Here is a 17,918-nt window from a genome sequence, read left to right as displayed (position 1 = left end):
GGGTGGAACACTCTGCCTGCATCCTTTGTCAAGAGATCGGGTAACGCTGGTAGTCTCTTGAACTCTGAGGACATCCTCATCAACGTTGGAAACCATACTTGCCGGGGCCAGTATGGTGCTATGAAGATTGCTCCCACAGATGAGTGACGAAGCTTCCTTAGAGACCTCAGCATTAAAGGAAGAGGAGGAAACATGTAGAGGAGTCCCTGATCCCACGGGATCATGAATGCATCCCCTAACAAGCCCCTGCCCAGTCCGGCTCTGGATGCATACTCAATGCACTTCGCATTGCGATGAGAGGCGAAGATGTCCACGGCAGGAGTCCCCCATAGGTGACAGAGGTGCTGAAATACTTGGGCGTTTAGTTCCCATTTGTGTGTCTGATGTGTGAGGCGACTCAGCTGGTCTGCTAACACACTGTCTGTTGTGGCCACATGAATCGCTACCAGAAAGACATGGTGCTGGTAGCACCACTCCCAAAGGTGAATGGCAAGGTAGAGAAGCGAGCCTGAGCGCATCCCTCCCTTGGGCGTTTAGTTCCCATTCATATGTCTGACGTGTGAGGCGACTCAGCTGGTCTGCTAACACATTGTCTGTGGTGGCCACATGAATCGCTACCAGAAAGACATGGTGCTGGTAGCACCACTCCCAAAGGTGAATGGCAAGGTAGAGAAGCGAGCCTGAGCGCATCCCTCCCTGTTTGTTGATATAGTACATGGTCGTGGTGTTCTCTGTCACTAATTGGACACCATGACCCTGCACCATGGGAAGGAAAGCTCTGAAGACCTTGATGATAGCTATCATCTCCAGATAGTTTATATGCAGGTTTCTCTCCTGGGCAGACCAGAGAGCATGAACTTTGTGCCGTCCGCAGTGTGCTCCCCATCCTGTCGGACTGGCATCTGTTGTCACCTGTACAGTGAGCTGAAGTGGATGAAAGGGTCTGCCTATCCTCAGATGTGGAGGGTAGTCCCACCATTGTAGTTGTTGGGCAAGCTCTGGAGTGAAGCGAAGGTGTTTCTTCTGGCTGTCTACCATGGGACTGAAGAGTGCCAGGAACCAATACTGCAGGGACCGCAGTTTGAGGCATGCATGAGTGAGAGCCGGAGTAGTAGAGGCCATAAGCCCTAACAGGTGTTGAGCGTGTTTTGCCCTCACACGGGCCCCCGGCCAAAACTTCCTGAGAGCCCTGCATATTTTTCGAATCCGGTCTTTGGGCAGAAAGATTCGAACCCTGATGGTGTCCAGACATGCTCTGATGTAATGCACTATCTTGGATGGTTCTAGGTGGGACTTCTCTCTGTTGATGGTAAGTACTAGCCGTGGCAGTAGCCGTAGAATGAACTTTGTGTCTTTCAGGGCCTGAGCCCTGGATGGGGAGACCACCAACCAATTGTCTATGTAAGGGTAGACGTGGATGCCGTTGAGACGTAGGTAAGCTGCCACAGGAGCCATGACATTTGTGAATGTCCTGGGAGCTGTTGAAAGTCCGAAGGGCAAGGCTAGGAATTGGTAAATGGTTCCCTGAAAGATGTATCGAAGGTACTTGCGATGATCTGGATGGATGGTCACATGGAAGTATGCGTCCTTTAGATCCACCACCACAAACCAGTTGTTTTTCTTTAGCAGGGGCAGGATGGACTCCAAGGTCACCATCCGGAAGCGTCTTGGATGCAGGTAAGTGTTTAGAATTCGTAGGCCGAGGATAGGTCTTATACCCCCACCTTTCTCTGACACGGCGAAGTACCAGGAGTAGAATCCATTTTTTAGATCTGTGGTTGGGACAGGTTGAATGGTGTCCTTTCCTAGAAGAGATAGAACTTCCTCTTCTAGAGCAGGGTCGAAAGCAGTGCGACTTACGAACCCCAAGGGAGGAAATTCTATAAATTCCAGCCGGTAGCCGAATTGGATGATTTTTAGTGCCCATGAGTCATTTGTGATGGCGGACCAGTTTTCCAGAAATGGTTGAAGCTGTGTGGTGATGAGGTTGCTGGCGACAGTTATGACAGAGTCAAAGACACTGTTTTGATTTTTTGGCAGCCGGCTTATAGGATTGTCTATGCTGGGATTGCGGAGGACGATAACTGGGAGCAGAGGAAGAAGTCTGAGATGCCCTTTGCTGAGGTAAGTCCTTACAAGGTCTGTACTGTTGCGAAGATTGTTGATATTGAGAGTAAGACCTTCTCCACTGAAATTTCTTGTACCTGGGTTGTGTCTGGACAGAGTAAGATTTGGCAGTTTTCTTTGCCTTATGAAGGTCCTCCAAATGATTGTTGGTTTTCTCACTGAACAGTCTGGTTGCATCAAAGGCAAGGTTTTCTACTTTGGCCTTGACGTCATCTAGGATATCAGCAGACCTCAGCCATGCATGTCTGCGAATAGTGATGGCTGACATAAGAACTCTGGCAGCAGTCTCAGCTGCATGTCTAGTGGACAATCTCTGATGTTTGGATACAGTTTGAACTTCTTCATGGGAGTTAAGAAAACCCTGCCGAACATCTTCAGGGGTCATCTTGAGACCAGGCAGAATTTTAAGCTAAAGCTGTTTTTGATAAGTGCCTAAGGCAGTTTGATAATTGATGATCCGTAGGAGCAAAGAAATCAATGAGTAGATTTTTCTTCCAATGATCTCTAACTTTTTACCCTCTTTGTTAGTGGGGGTAACATGAGATTTCCCAATGGGCCTAGTACAACTGGTCTCCACCACTAGAGAGTTTGGTATTGGATGCTTGAATAAGAATTTCGTGTTACTGCCATGAACACGGTAAAGATTCTCTGTACAACGAGAAATAGAGGGGGAGGTGGAAGGTTGCTTCTAGAACTCTTTGATAATGTCCATAATCACTGGGACGAAGGTGAGACTTGGAGGAGGAGACCTTTCTTGATTGATATCACCAAAGATAAGGTCCTCCCCAGGAGGTGCAGGCTGGTCTACTTCCAATTTCAGAGCCCTTGCTAATCTTGAGAGCATCTGAGAGTTCGAAGAAAAATCCTCTGAGGGAGATGAAGCATGTGGATCATCAGTATTTGAGCCGACAACCTCACCCTCAGGCAGGTCTCCCTGGCAAGGTTGCAACGGAAGCTCCTGCTCAAAATCAGAGGATGCTACCGAAGGCGCTTCATCCGGATCCGAGGAAAAAACGTCCTGCTTCCTCTTGTGAGGAAGTCTCTCGACGTCGAGATTAGAAGACTGAGTTTGCTGTGAAGAGATAGCGGCTGTCTTACGGCAGCTAGAATTTTATATGCTAAAAATTGGAAAAGATCAACGGTACCGAAACAAGAAGATCTTATTGAAAAGATACGGGAAATAGCCGAAATGAACATTTTATCAGAAGTCATGAAGGACTATCCCTTGCAAAAGGCAACAGAAAGATGGGATCTATTTAACAAGTGGACAGAATCAACAGGCAGCTTGTGAACAGTACATATTGAAAGGAGAACTGAATCTAGAAGGCAGAAAAGAGTAAATAGAATAATTTAAAATCTTGATATGGCAATAGGTACAGAATGGATGAAAGTATGTTATTGTCTCCCCTCTTCCTCATCAATCCCAATTCCCTTTTCCTTTTTGTTATCCCTTATAAAAAATAAAAAATACAAAAAAAAAAAAAAGATAGCGGCTGTCAATGTGGATGGAACAGGGTCCGCAGGGGGTGGTACAGGAGCCTTTGAACCCTCAATGTCGACCCGTCAACGTCGATGGCAGTGTCAGGGACGTGGAGACTCAGAAGAAGAAGAAATGTAGACATATTTCGCCTTCTTGTGCTTTTGACATCGATCGCTCGACGTGGAGGAAGAAGAATCAGAGGAGCTATCTTCCCATCGACGTCGACGGTGATGATGAGCCCTTGGTCTCTCAGAGTCATCAGAGTCTCAGGATCCATTCTGACGTTGGTGCTTGGCTCGACGCCGAGTCGAAAAATTGTGTTCCCTTTTCTACGGGCGCTTTTCCGAGGGGATTTCGACCTCGAACGCGATGATGAGACCGAGGGAGCCGAAGACCCCTGCCCAAGAGGCATTGGGCTATGCGGGGCAGAAGTCAAGCCTGCAGTGGCTCCAGCAAGCTGACTCGGTGCTGGAGATGAGACTCCCGCTGGTAGAGAAGGCTCAACTTGTCGAGGAGGGAGCGATGGGGCTGCCTCCGACAAGGATTCATGGTCTCTCGACGAATCCTCCAAAATCGGCGAGGGTAGAAACTCAGAAATAGGTGGAAGTTGCACAGGGAGTTCCTTGGACTTAACCGAAGCCTTCCCCTTTGCTTGTTTTCCAGGTTTCGCTGCAGCCGCTGCTGAAGATTTAGATGTCAAAGCGGATTTCTTCGAAGAGGTCGCTTTTTTAGGAGGTTTCGTAACTTTAGAAACAACCAATTGCATGGAAGCTCCAGATTCAGACCGAGGGGTGGCCAAAGGTGAGGCCATTTCCAGGTCAGAAGGTTCAGTAGAAGCCAAAGTAGATTCCCACAGGTGGTACTTAAGACGTTGTTGCCTGGCTTTAAGTGCAGCTTTAGTGAAGGCTTTACAATGTCTGCAAGATTTAGCAATATGCGACTTGCCTAAACAGAAAAGGCAGCGATCATGCCCGTCTTGGTGGGGAATCTTCCTGGAGGACACCACACAACGGCTAAAGGGTCCTGAAGGGGACATAAAAGCTGGAAAGTCTTACTGGTAGCTGTTAATAAGGCGGGGGGAAAGGCGGGAAAGTCCGAAGCAGCCAAAACCGAGGGAAAAACGCAAAACGGAGTGAAGCCAAAGAACAGTTCGCGTCAGGGAAAGGAACAGTTCACAAATTCCATTTGATCCAAAGTCAAAAGCCGTAAAAATCAGTCAGAATAATGAAAATATATACAGCTCGAAGCGAGAGGTTCCAAACCGCTAGGCGGAAAAATGGAATTGAGGCTGGAGCGGGCGGAGCATGCGCAGTATAGGCAGCCTTAAACTTGTTACTTTTCTCTTAAAGCTCGAGAATGTTCCGAGAGGCCCAACGCTGGCGCTGGGTTAACCCTTTTGTGTGCATTCACAGAAGACCACGATGAAGAAGCCAAACTTTTATGGCCTTTCCACATACGCAACCAGGAAGTACACTTCCCTAAGTAAACCTCTCCTGAAGATATTCTTCAGTTGTCCCAGCCATGAAGCAAATGTGGAATTTAATCTCAGAGTTGTTTGCATATTATAAAGTAATTGTATTGCTGTTTGTAAACTCTTTCAATAAAGATTTAGATTTCAATTGCCTAACAAAATATTAATCCAATGTGACAGAGGTTGAAAAAAGAGCAGAAGCTCAAGACAACTCATTCTTATTCTTCAGGAATCTTAGAAATGGCTCAATCTTTCTTGTTTTACCAGGAATTATCTTCACATCCCAATTAACAAATAAATGAGGTAACAATTAAAAATGGCTGGCGGCAGGAATGAGAGAAAGGCCTCCCCTGATTATCTTAATGGATGATCAGGCTCCCAGAGGAAGATGAGATCTTTGAGATAGCTTGGACCCAAGTCATTTAGGGCTTTGTTGGTTAAAGCCAGCACTTTGAATTGTGCCCAGAAACAGACTGGCAGCAAATGGAGGTGTTATTACAGGGGAGTTAAGTTTCCTTTAACCAGCCTGAGTTAGCAATCTGGCTGGAGCATTTTGGACCCAGTGAAGTTTCCAATCACCTTCCAAAGGCAGCCCTACGTAGAGTGTGTTATAGTAATCCAGCCAAGATGTAACTAAGACATGTGTCATTGGGGCCAGATCAGCTCTCTCAAGAAACAGGCATAGCTGGCACAATAGTTTTAACTATACAAAGGCACTCCTTGCCATTGCCAAAATCTGGGCATCCAGGCTCAGAGATGAATCCAAAAGGACTCTCAAGCTGCACACTTGTGTTTTAGAGGGAGTGTAATGCCATTCAGCAGAGGCTGAAACAGTATTCTTTGATTGGACTTTTGACTGACCAGGAGCACCTCAGTTTTGTCTGGATTAAGTTTCAGTTAATTCGCCTTCATCCAGTCCATTACTGTCACCAGACATAGAACTGAAACAGCCTTCTCAGATTTAGATGGGAAGGTGAGATAAAGTTGGGTGTCATCTGTGTACTGGTGGCATCAAACCCCAAAACTTCAGACAACCTCTTCCAGCAGTTTCATATGAACATTAAATAGGACAAAACAGAATACTGTGGGACAGCACAGGCCACCAGTCAAGGTGTTGAACTAGAGTTCCCCAGCAGCATTCTCTAGGTTCCTCCCTGCAGGAAGGATTGGAGCCACTGGAAGACATTGCCTTCAAGTCCCATCCCAGAAATATGACCCAGAAGGGTACCACAGTCAATGGTACGTATCAATAATGGTCTTACTACTAGCTCCTTTAAGCATGCTGGAAACCTACCCTGCTGCAAGGAGACATTTGCCACCCCTACTAACTTCGCAGCCAGTCCCTCTCTGGCAGATTTTATAAGCCAGGAAGGGCAAGGGTCCAGCAGACAAGTGGTGGCCTTCACCCCTCCAAGGGTTCTGTCCACACCACCAGGCCACGAAATCTTATACTTACCCATTAACACAGGATAATCAGGTACCATATTACATCCTCAGGACCTGTATTAGCTACAGCGTCCATCAGAGCAGATCTGAGTGATTTTGCCTACAAAGTGCTGTGCAAATTTTTCACAGCGAGCTATCTGCACTATCCTCCTGGGGGCCAGCCTGTAATATACCCCTGACTAATAATCCTGAATGACAGATTAGCCCAAGAGTCAGTGCTTTACTGAAGACCAAACTTACATATACTACTTCTGGTCATAACTGCCAGATGCATTTTCTCAGAAGCAACTTCCTAACTAGCAAATACATCAAAAAAAAGACAATAAGGATGCACTCAGTAGAGCTGCACATGGAAAGCCAGCACACAAAAATTGTTATTGTAGTTTTCACTTACATTCACTCATTTACCAAAACTGCATTTAAATTTCTGTACCCATTACCTTTACATGGAAAGTAAAAACAGAAAATTTTGATTAAGGAAGAATAATTAGCAAAGGGGCATTAGGAGACTGGATGGGGAGGTTGGTCCATTAATTAAACTGCACAAACAGACTAAACTTGTCAAAACGATAAATATTGATTATTAATTCATGAAATTGTTAGTGCCCCAGACTACTACATATTGTATATTACGTGACTATGTACAACATTAACAGCAGTCTCTGAATTATTTAGAGATTTATTTCTAGGCATTTTAAAATGTCATTTATTTAACTGAATGAAAAAAACCCAATTGCCAGAAAATATGTGCAAAATGGGACAATTTAACATCAACTAGTAATGTACTCCAAGTTAGCAATTTCTAAGGAAGGAAAGCAACAGAAATTATGGAGGTCCAGATAACTTCAATTATTTGGCATTGTTTACAATTTTACTCCCAGAGAAGCAAGCTTTATTGAAACCAGACATGACTCAGAGGAATCCTAAGACAATTTTTCAATGACAGAAGGTTTTGATGGAGTCTGAAGCTAACCCAGCTTACATTTCTGAACATTTTATAACATACACTAACATTCTTCACAAGTGAAACACAAATATCACGCATATATATTTCACATACCTTGAAAAATCAATTATGGTTATCATAAGTCATAACATAGCAACATAATAAAATGTTAACACTCCTACTATATTAGCTTAAAACTATGATTTGTCTAAAAAAATTTAAAGCCTTCAAAAGTAGCACTATAACTTTAATCACAAGACAATAGTTCTATTATAAAATATTTTATCTGACTCTAGTATTCACCTGGCTTATGCTCATGATTTGTTGGCCTTCTGGTAATGTTTCATACTGCTAGTTAATAACCATCAATCAACATATGAACAGGTCAGAAAAATCCATCCCTAGACTCAGGTTGCAAATGTTGGATAGTTATAATTATAGTTAGAAACTAACCTGAAAGTATGAGGGTAACATTCAGCACAACGAATATTCCACAGAACAATCCAACTCTGAAAGTAGTCCATGCAGGTGCAGGCTGCAAACAGAACAGAAAATAGTCTGGAAAAACCATCTACTTAGAGAGAAAATTCAATTTTTCAGTCACACTAGAGAAAATTTCACTTCATGAGCAGAATTTTCCTGAGCACATGGATCTCAGGAAAAATTCTATATAAGTGCTATCTATATTTTTAATGCTCTTAACAGACCCAATTTCTTCAATTAGGCAAGCTCTGCAAGGTCATCATTAAGCTGTTGCATCTCTTCCCCATTTCTGTGACATAATCAATTCTATTTGTATATCTACAACAGCCAAGACATATGCAAATGAGTCCCTGCCATGGAGAAGAGCAAATGCATTATTGACCCTCATCTGTATTACTTAGCCTTAACCCCAAATCTCATGTTATGTAACAGAGCTATTGTAGGACTCCTACCATTTTCATTTAGAAAATGCTATGTTTTTTGCTATAGACTAAAAAGTATCATCCTAAGAAAATGAGTGTGGCGATCACTCTGCTTTGGCTCATGTAGGAGGTTGTTTGCATACACCAATGGGAGCTGTTGGGAGGCAGAGCTAGAGAAACTAGAAGGGAGGAGTGAGTCAAAGTCTGGGAAGTTCAGTCAGGTAGAGTCAGAGAGGAGAGTCTGAAGTAAAAGTTAGAGAGTGTGACAGAGTTAGGAGTTAAGAGTGTGGAACTTATAAAGAGTTAAAGGAGTTAAGAGTGAAACAAGTTATTACTAATCTAATGAAAACATTAAAGTCTGTGAAGAACCTGTTTAAGCAAACTGTAATCAATAAACCTGTGTTGTTCAACTTTATACTCAGCTGGGACCTCAATCTTTCTAATTAAAGGGTGTTGACAGAGTTCAACTGGTGGCAGCAGAAAGGAGAGAATGGATTGTGGGCCTCAGGCTAGTGAAACGACCTGAAGACACGTGAGGGGCGCATCACAATTTTCTCATGTCAGCTCCTTCAACTCCTAGTGTTAATTTTTGTCAGTTACATCTAATGGATAACATGCATTTAAATGCTTCTAATCTTTCTAGTACCTGTGCTGCTCCCAGTGGTGGGACACGTAACCGTTTCATGGCTTTCTGTCGGTCTCCATCTTCCAATTCATTAGTTACCACAGTCTAAAGAACAAACAAACAAAAGACTGAATTAAGGACCAGTGCATTATAAATGCCGAGCAAAGGAAAGACAGGCAAGAGCTGAATTGCTTTCAGCTACCATAGGAATAGCATTAAGAAGAAGGTGAAATTAAGGCACTGATATATGGAAAAAGTGGGAACAATTCAGTGGAGTTTTCAAGTACCTAATTAGCTTTATGCCTGATGTTATTTAGTTGTAAGCCACTCAAAGACCTTTGGGTAGTGTGGGCGGCATATAACTTAAATAAATAAAGCAATAAAAATAAATTTAGCAGCATTTCATCAGCTATAGGCCAGTATATTTTGGCTTGGTTAAGAATCAACAATATATACAAGTCAATACATCATACCTCTGTTTCAGAGATGAGCTGGTTGATTTTCTTGCAAGTATAGAATGGCGCTACTTCTACATGAGCCACTCTCCAATCTGCGCCACGGGGTGTCTCAAGAATCTTGTCATGCTTCTTTAGGATCTTACGGAATCCTGTGAAGTTTAGATTCTATAAAGATAAAAAAACCCCACAATTTCATCATAACTGTTGCTGTACTACACTTCTTATTTCTCAGCAAAGGTATTTTAGATGGACTGAAGGGTCAAGACTAAAAATGAAGAGTCAATCCCTACCAATTTGCGAGTGAGATGACATGTAAAATCACTGATTTTTGGATTTCAGGAAGCAAGTTAGCTTTTTTTTTTTTAGCCTTCAATAACAAAAGATTTTTGAACTACTCCAGTTGCTCAAATTAATATGGAGAGGAGGATGAACTGATCTTGCTACCATATTCTCATAATTTCTTGAAATTGATATGTATGGTGCCTTGTATGTTTTAAAAACTTCCTCTGCTTTTGAGATTACTTGTTGATGGAACTCCAAATTCTATAAGGTATGTTTTTCTTTGAGCTTTATCCAGAAGTTTAATATCTTATTAAAATCTACTGTTAACTTGCTTACCCCATACATTATTGCTGTTTCATTTTCTAAAATTGGAGATAGCTAGAATTTATAATATAGAGGAAAAGATGTGAGTAATCCACAAGATTTAGCCAACAGACGAAAAATTATTCTACAATTTAGTTATGCTTGCACATGAAATACATTGATACCATTGATACAGCTGTCAAACCTACAGTTCAATGCATTCCAATGGGGGGGGGAATTCACCCAAAATTAACTAAGAGTCAGAACAAAGCCAAATTAAGTTTGCAAAGGTTTTACAAGGTGCACTAATGATTCCAAGCATTTAAAACAGTTTTTGAACATTTTAAGACACACTTAAAATAGTGAAAACGGACATCGCTAAGCGAAACAGGGGGACCTAAACTGTCATCGCTAAGTGAGGCAAGGTCCCGAACAACGCTATGCGAAATTTCCCCATAGGAAACATCGCTAAATGGAGCACAAAATCGCTCCAAAAACCTCATCGCTAAGCGAATACATCGTTAAATGAGGCAATTGCTAAGCAAGGCACCACTGTAATCTGATAATGTTCTATTAGGTTTAATTTATTTCAAAATTCCTTTTGAAACTAATACATCTGAAGCTATATAATAATGTAATTTGGAAACTGATTTTATTTAAGACCCAAACAAATACCCAACCACATTTTGAACAAATATCTTTACAGTACTGTATATCTATTCTATAACTATATCTAAAATAATATGGGGAAGCTACAACAACTCTTTTCAAATTATTTTCAATTTAATTACACCTACAGTGATTTAATAATGGAACACAGACGTAAGGAAGGGAAGGGAAGGGACAAGGAGATGAAAACAGGAAGCCAATGCATTAATGAGCCATATTACTGCCAAGAGAAATTTTAATTATTTTCTCTTGAAGAAACCCAGTATTTTCCTCCCTTGAGACCTGTGTGCTATGGTTCATAAAGCTGAAATGAAAAACAAATCTAAGTCATGATTTTAGCCATAGAATTTGTTGTGAGGAATAATTCTGCTTGCTATGGGAGTAATGGGAGTAATTATAGCTTTTTACATGCTTCAGGAAGTAAAGCTATTGTCAGCCCTGGTATTACTACATCACATTTGCTTGAGTTCTTTATAAGTCTTTCCATCTAACTACACAATTTAGACAAAGAATTCAACACAGAATATTAACCTTAAATATTTCAGAGAGGAGAAAAATGTAAACCCAGGATGGAGAAACGGGGCTTATTCTTATGGTGCACTGCATGGTCTGAGCCTTCAAATTATTTTTTTAAAGCACAGAACAGCTTGTGGCTCTTAGAATATTTGTGAACTCAAACTCCTTTTTGTCACACAACCAAGGAGAGAGGTTTAAATATCACCAAGTACAGAAGGTGAAGACTTAAGTGATACATACTATGCCTGGAAAAAAGACTGTTTAGCTCATTCTTAAGTCCTTTTTTAATCTTCTCCAGACAATAGTGACAACTGTCCTCTCCCTCCAAGAACAAGAAAGCAAAGAAGCAAAGAAACAGAGACACTGGAATTTATGTACCTGTGACTGACCTGTGCATTTACACCCCCAAATAACACTTGACAGAATTCCTAATCTCAGTAAGGCATTATGTGCTAAAATTATTTTTTAAAGTTAGTGAAAAGTTTAAAAATTCATGTGGTGCTGTCAAGAGTCCATGTTATTCTTAACTATAGCAAATGAGGGAGGGGCAGTATTGAGACTGCAATTGGGAAAACATTTATTTATTATGTATTAAAATATTTTTTACCCAGCCTTTTCCTAAAAGGGACTCAAGGCAGCAAACATTAGTCAGACAAATTGGTTCAGAACTGTTACGCCCCTATCCCTGGGGAATGTGGGTGACAGTAATGTACCATAAACCTACTCTAGAGGCGAGTTCCATGGGGCTATTTTTAATTTTGAAAACTAGTAGAGAGATAAGAAAAGTTAGGTTACCTACCTGTAACCATGGTTCTTCTAGTGGACCTCTGTGAATTCACACAAATGGGTTTATTCTGCACCTGCGCAGGACATTCGGAAGATTCTAGAGCTTAGGAAAAAGAAACGATTTAGTGCCCTCCCAGAGCGCAAGCTCCACCTCCTCAACTTTCCTTTCAGTTCCCTAAGTCTGCCATTACCAAGAGTAGGTACCAACACAGGCAACGTGATGGACAGAGGGGAGGAAGGGAGGGATGTGTGAATTCACAGAACCATGGTTACAGGTAGGTAATCTACCTTTCTTTGTAGTGGCCTCTGTGAATGCACACAAATGGGTGAATAGCAAGCTTACTCACCGGATGGAGGGACGTCACGGTAGCAAAGATGACAGTATTGCCCTTTCAAATGCAGCATCAGTCTTGACTCTGACGTTGAGGCGGTAGTGCTTCGCGAATGTCAGAGGGTTAGACCAAGTGGCCGCTCTACAGATGTTCTGCATCTGTATGCCCCGATGAAGAACGGTTGATGTTGAGACTGCTCTAGTAGAGTGTGACTTCAAGTGGTCCGGTATCGGCTTGCCTGCAAGTTGGTACGCCAACTGAATCATTTGAACTATCCATCTCAACGTCTGAGGAGGCATGAGCCTTGTTGGGTCCATGATAGCATAAGAATAGCATAAGAATAGGCAAGGAAAGTTTCTGAAGTGCCTTGTCCTATCAAGGCAGAAAGTGAGGACTCTTCTTACGTCCAACGTATGACGTTTTCGTTCAATTGGTGTGGATGGAGATGGGAATAACGTTGGGAGTGTAATAAACTGGTTTAAATGAAAGTCTGATATCACCTTAGGTAGGAAGGAGACATCCAGGTATAAGGTAACTTTATCTGGATGCATTTGTAAATATGGAGGGTCCACTCTTAGAGCGGCCGATTTGCTAGCTCTTCTTGCAGAGGTGATTGTGACAAGAAAGGTGGTTTTGATATAAAGTAGTTTCTCGTTACAGGTGGCCATGGGTTCGAATGGCTATTTGGTAAGTGCTTCCAAGACCAGTTGAAGAGACCACTGTGGTACAATCTGCTGTGTTGGGGCCTGATATTTTGTAGGGCTTTGAGGAATCCTCTGACAGTGGGATAAGACAAAAGTTTGATAGATCAGGAGTTGGTCGGTTGGTGGGCTATCATAGCTGATACGTACACTTTGATCGTAGAGTGTGCAAGTCCCAGACGAAATAGGTGTAGGATAAAGGTAAGTCTCGTTTTAAGGGAAGTCGGGACCAGTGAGAGTCCCTTGGATTGAGTGAATTTGATGAAGGATTGCAAAGTGGACAGTTTCCAAGCGTGATCTAAGATTGCCCGGAACTCAGGGATATCCTCCACACCGTCAAGAGGAGGGATCGGATGTCTGGATGGAGAATGGACCTGTCGTTCTGGGAGAGGAGCGTTGGTATGGAAGGTAAGTGAAACATTTCCCTCATTTTCTCCTTGAGGTGGGCAAACGATGGTTGACGCAGCCACCATGCGGCGATAAGTATCACGTCCATGCGGTACTGGATGATTCTGATTACTGTTCTTAAAAGCATGGGTATCGGAGGAAAAAGGTGAGTTCTCCGGACCAAGGTATCATGAGCGCATCCCCTAGGGATGCTGTGTCTATGCTGGCGGTCAAGCAGTATCTGAGGCACTTGGTATTGTGACGGTATGGAGAGGTCTATAGCTGGTTGTCCCCATCGGAGGCATATGTCTTGAAAAACTGTCTTGCTTAGGGATCATTCGTGCATGCGGGTGGGTAGTCTACTGAGGCGATCTGCAAGATAGTTGTCATCCAATGAGATGTGGATTGCTTGAAGGAAAATATTTATGGTTAGGAAAATGTAACTTTATGAAGAAAAATGTAACTTTATGGTTAGATGAAGAAGGGGTAGGGAGCGAATTCCTCCCTGCCTATTTACATAATGCATAGCTGTTCTGCTGTCTGTTACGAGCTGAACGGCTCTTCCTTCGATACGTGGGAGGAAGGCTTGAAAGGCTTTCATGATGGCCAGCATCTCCAGTTGATTTATGTGGAGCATTTTTTTCTCTCTTTGACCATAATCCGTGTATCCAGAGTTCTTGACAATGAGCCCCCCATCCCGAGGGGCTGGTGTCTCTTGTTATCTGTATCAAGAGACAAGGTGGCTTGAATGGTCTGCCCATTGATAGATTGTGGACGATGTCCACCAGACTAGTTGGTCTGCCAGGAATGGCAGAACCCTCAGCTTCTTCAATGGGCTGTCTGTCGAGGGGTCGAATTGAGATAGGAACCAGGATTGGAGCGTTCTCAACTTTAGTCTGGCATGGAGGACCACTGACGTCGTGGATGACATGAGACCAAGAAGGTACTGCTGTAAATCGTGGGCAGTTACAAGCTTGTGAGGCTGGAACCGTTGTACCACCTTTTGGATCTTTAGGATTCTTTGGAGGGGCAGGAACACTTTTGCTTGCAGGGCGTCGAGTTGTGCCCCAATGTAACTGACAAGTCGGGAAAGCCTCAGGTGGGACTTTTCCCGATTTATATTCAGGCTGAATTTGTCTAATGTGTTGAGTGTGGTTTGAGTGGCTGTAATGGTGCTGTGGTAGTATTGGGCAACCAGGAGCCAGTCATCGATCTATTGGAAGAGCTTCACCCCCTTGGTAGGGAGGTACACCACCACAGGAGCCATACACTTTGTAAATGTTCTGGTGGCTGTTGAAAGCCCAAAGGGGAGAGTGGCAAATTGGTAAGTTGTATCCTTAAACCTGAATCTGAGGAATTTCTGATGAGACGGGTGGGTTGATATATGAAAATAGGTGTCTTTGAGATTGATGGTGACAAACCAGTTCCCCTGGGATAGAAGAGGGAGAATGGAGTCAAGCGTCAGCATACGGAACTTTCTATAAAGTACGTATTCGTTAAGGTCTCTGAGGTCCATGATGGGTCGAAAGCCACCATCCTTTTTAGGGACGGTGAAGTATCGAGAGAAGATTCCCTCACCCAAGTCAGAAAGTGGAACCCCGACTATAGCACCCTTTCTGAGGAGGGATATTTCCTCCTGCAAAAGTACCGAGAAAGGGGTGGGCCTGATGCAATTCGATGGAGGGATTTTTGAGAATTCTATTAAGTAGCCTTTTTGGATGATAGCCAGAACCCACCTATCAGTTGTAATCCTCCACCACTCTGGGAGGAATGGGGAGAGTCTCATGGGGCTATTGAAAAAATTACGAGAATTGCCTACCCCTGTGTTGGGATTTACAAAAGGGGTGTCTGGAGCCTTGGAACTGTTGCTGTTTAAATTGCAGGGGATTGGTTTGTGGCAGCTGATAAGCCTGCTCAGACAGCTGCTGCTTAGTGTACCAAAAGGGCTGATACTGGTGCTGCTGTTGGTATGCGGGCCTCTTGTAAGAAGGCTTCTGATATTTATATGGTTGGCATGGTATGTATGATTTGGCCGTCATTCTCATCCTGTGGATGTTTTCTATGATATAATCCATTTTTGAATTAAACAGCCCCGCGGTCTTCAATCTTATTCTTAGTATCGTCCACAATGTTAACTGCCCTAAGCCAAGCATGCCGCCTGACTGCTACTGAAGCTAGCATGGTTTTAGAAGCGGTGTTGGCAGCATGTTTTGCCGCGACCCTTTGTTGTGTGGCGAGCATATTGGCCTCTGTATAGACATTCAGAGTTTCAGCCTTTGGTGGATCTGGTAGGGCTTGCAGAGTGGGGAGAACCCTGTCCCACAGATATTCCTGATAGGTGCCCATCGCCGCCTGGTAGTTAGAAATTCAGATCATCAGCACCGCTAGAGTGTAAAGTTTTCTCCCCAAAGAGTCAATGTTCGGACTCTCTCTGTTTACGGGAGTCATAAAGGATCTGCTGCAGGACTTATTCTGAGTGGCCTCGACCACAATAGAGTTAGGGATCAGATGTTTGATGAGGAAGTCTGCGTCCACTCCATGTGGTGTTTGATTTTAAGTGACAATTGTAGAGTAGAGGGTGGTTTATCCCACGACTCCTTAGCGAGTCTCAGGAGCGCCAGGATGAGGATCAGGCTAGGTGGAGGCTATTTGTCTTGGTCCATGTCATGGAAAACTAGATCCGTTTCATGCTGTGCTGATAATTAAGCATCGAGTTGTAAGGTCCTCGCCATACGCAGTATAAGTTGGGCGTAGGATGTGTAATAATCCGAGGATGAAAAAGGTTGACTGTCCATGATATCCTCTGGGGGGGGGGGGTGTTGATTGTCAGGAGGATGAGCCGTCCTTATCTGGAGAAACAGAGGCCCTCAAAGGTGAGCGGTGGAAGCCTCTCGCGCGAACCCTAGGATGGGGTTCAACGTCCGACTGTGTGGATGCTGAAAAAGGCTCAGTATGATGGCCCTGGAGGCCAGGGTAGAGCATGGTTGTGTCCACTGAAGGATGACATTTGCTGTGCTTGAGGTGCTTAGCTGGAACGGTGGGGTCCGGTACCACAGTCTTCTTTTGCAATGGTTCGACTTGGGGGGGTAGGGACATCCCCTTGGTGTCGAGCAAGGGCTTCCAGCGGAGATGGCACGGAAGGGTACCAAGGTGGTAGCGGATAATTAAATCCCCTGTGTTCCTCTTGGTATGCGTAGCCATGGTACAGGTATGGCTGGTATCCATCATAATGGTAGCCATATTGCGGCGGCCCCTTGGGATGATAGTATTGGCCCACATGGCCCCATGGTTGGTATGGAGATGTATGCTTTCGCTTCTCTGTTCTCTTTCTCGGAGTGCATACAGCAGACTCCTGCTCGGATTCGGCATCAGTATCTGCCCACCCTGAAGATCGAGGGCTAAAATGGGCTAAGGCTGGGCTGGACGTTGCATCAGCCTCACCATGGCCCGAACCTGGAGAGAAACTGAGCAAGGCACGAGGTGTGTGAGCTGGAGGAATGACACATTCCTCTCTATCCGAGAGCCCAAGATTGTCTCTTGAAGATCCCTCCAAATGCATTGGAGCTGTAGGGAGCGGAGTAATAGCCGGTTTAACAATAGTCTTTTGCTTCCTAACCTTGTCTTTATCTTTCCTCTTTTTTTGCAGACTTGGTTGGCTTTTCAGGAGCCTTAAAAGAGGCTGGTTTGGCTGGTTTCTGAGAATTCTTGGACTTGGTAAGTAGAGAAGTCGTGCTCGACAAAGATTGTGCAGCTGGGCTGGGGGCAAGCTTTGCAAGTTCTGATCATGGAGGGGGAGAAGGAACAGGTTACCCTTCCATAGCGGGATTAAGGGTCTTTTTGTAGAGAAAAGACCTTAAACGTTGTAGTCGAAGCTTAACAGCTTGCTTAGAGAGGCTTATGCACGCGGAGCACGACGGGTTGATGGGTTCCCCCAGGCAAAACAAGCACAAATTGTGTCCGTCTGTTAAGGGATTTTTTTTTGGCATACAAATGGCGTACTTCTTAAAACCCCGAGGGGCCATAAAAACAAGGGAATCCCGGGGGGCGGGGGAAGCAAAAAGACAGCAAAAGAACTTAAAGAGTTGTTCTATCCCTAAAAAAAACAATCATATTGAATAGAAATCAAAATAAGAATACAAAAAAGGCAATAGCACTTTCCTTAAACGCTCTGCTATTCCTCACGTCCTACTCTAATGGCAGAAAAAGAGGAACTGAAAGGAAAGTTGAGGAGGTGGAGCTTGCACCCTGGGAGGGAACTAAATTGTTTCTTTTTCCTAAGCTCTAGAATCTTCCAAACGTCCTGCACAGGCGCAGAATAAATCCATTTGTGTGAATTCTCAGAGGCCACTACGAAGAACCTAAATGCATACTAATTCCTGCAATGCTACATCGCTGCTTTTGGTCAAATTTTCGGTTTGTACTTATTGTATTTATTGTATTTGTATTTATATTTATTTGTATTTGTATTTTAAAAATCAAGGTGC

At 43.6% G+C, this 17,918-nt stretch overlaps 1 protein-coding gene across 1 annotated transcript in view; it reads right to left on the bottom strand.

Annotated features, from left to right (window-relative positions):
* XPR1 (xenotropic and polytropic retrovirus receptor 1) overlaps window positions 1–17,918 on the bottom strand; it is a 178,317-nt gene that overhangs the window by 66,062 nt on the left and 94,337 nt on the right. The window contains exons 5-7 of the mRNA XM_020789740.3: window positions 9,474–9,623; window positions 9,022–9,105; window positions 7,924–8,005 (exon numbers count right to left, since the gene is read on the bottom strand). Coding sequence (XP_020645399.1) covers window positions 7,924–8,005; window positions 9,022–9,105; window positions 9,474–9,623 — 316 coding nt within the window. The remainder of the gene's footprint in view (window positions 1–7,923; window positions 8,006–9,021; window positions 9,106–9,473; window positions 9,624–17,918) is intronic.

This window comes from Pogona vitticeps, chromosome 4 (genome assembly GCF_051106095.1).
Source record: "Pogona vitticeps strain Pit_001003342236 chromosome 4, PviZW2.1, whole genome shotgun sequence".
Lineage (NCBI taxonomy): Eukaryota > Metazoa > Chordata > Lepidosauria > Squamata > Agamidae > Pogona > Pogona vitticeps.
This window is presented reverse-complemented; position numbering and strand designations above follow the sequence as displayed.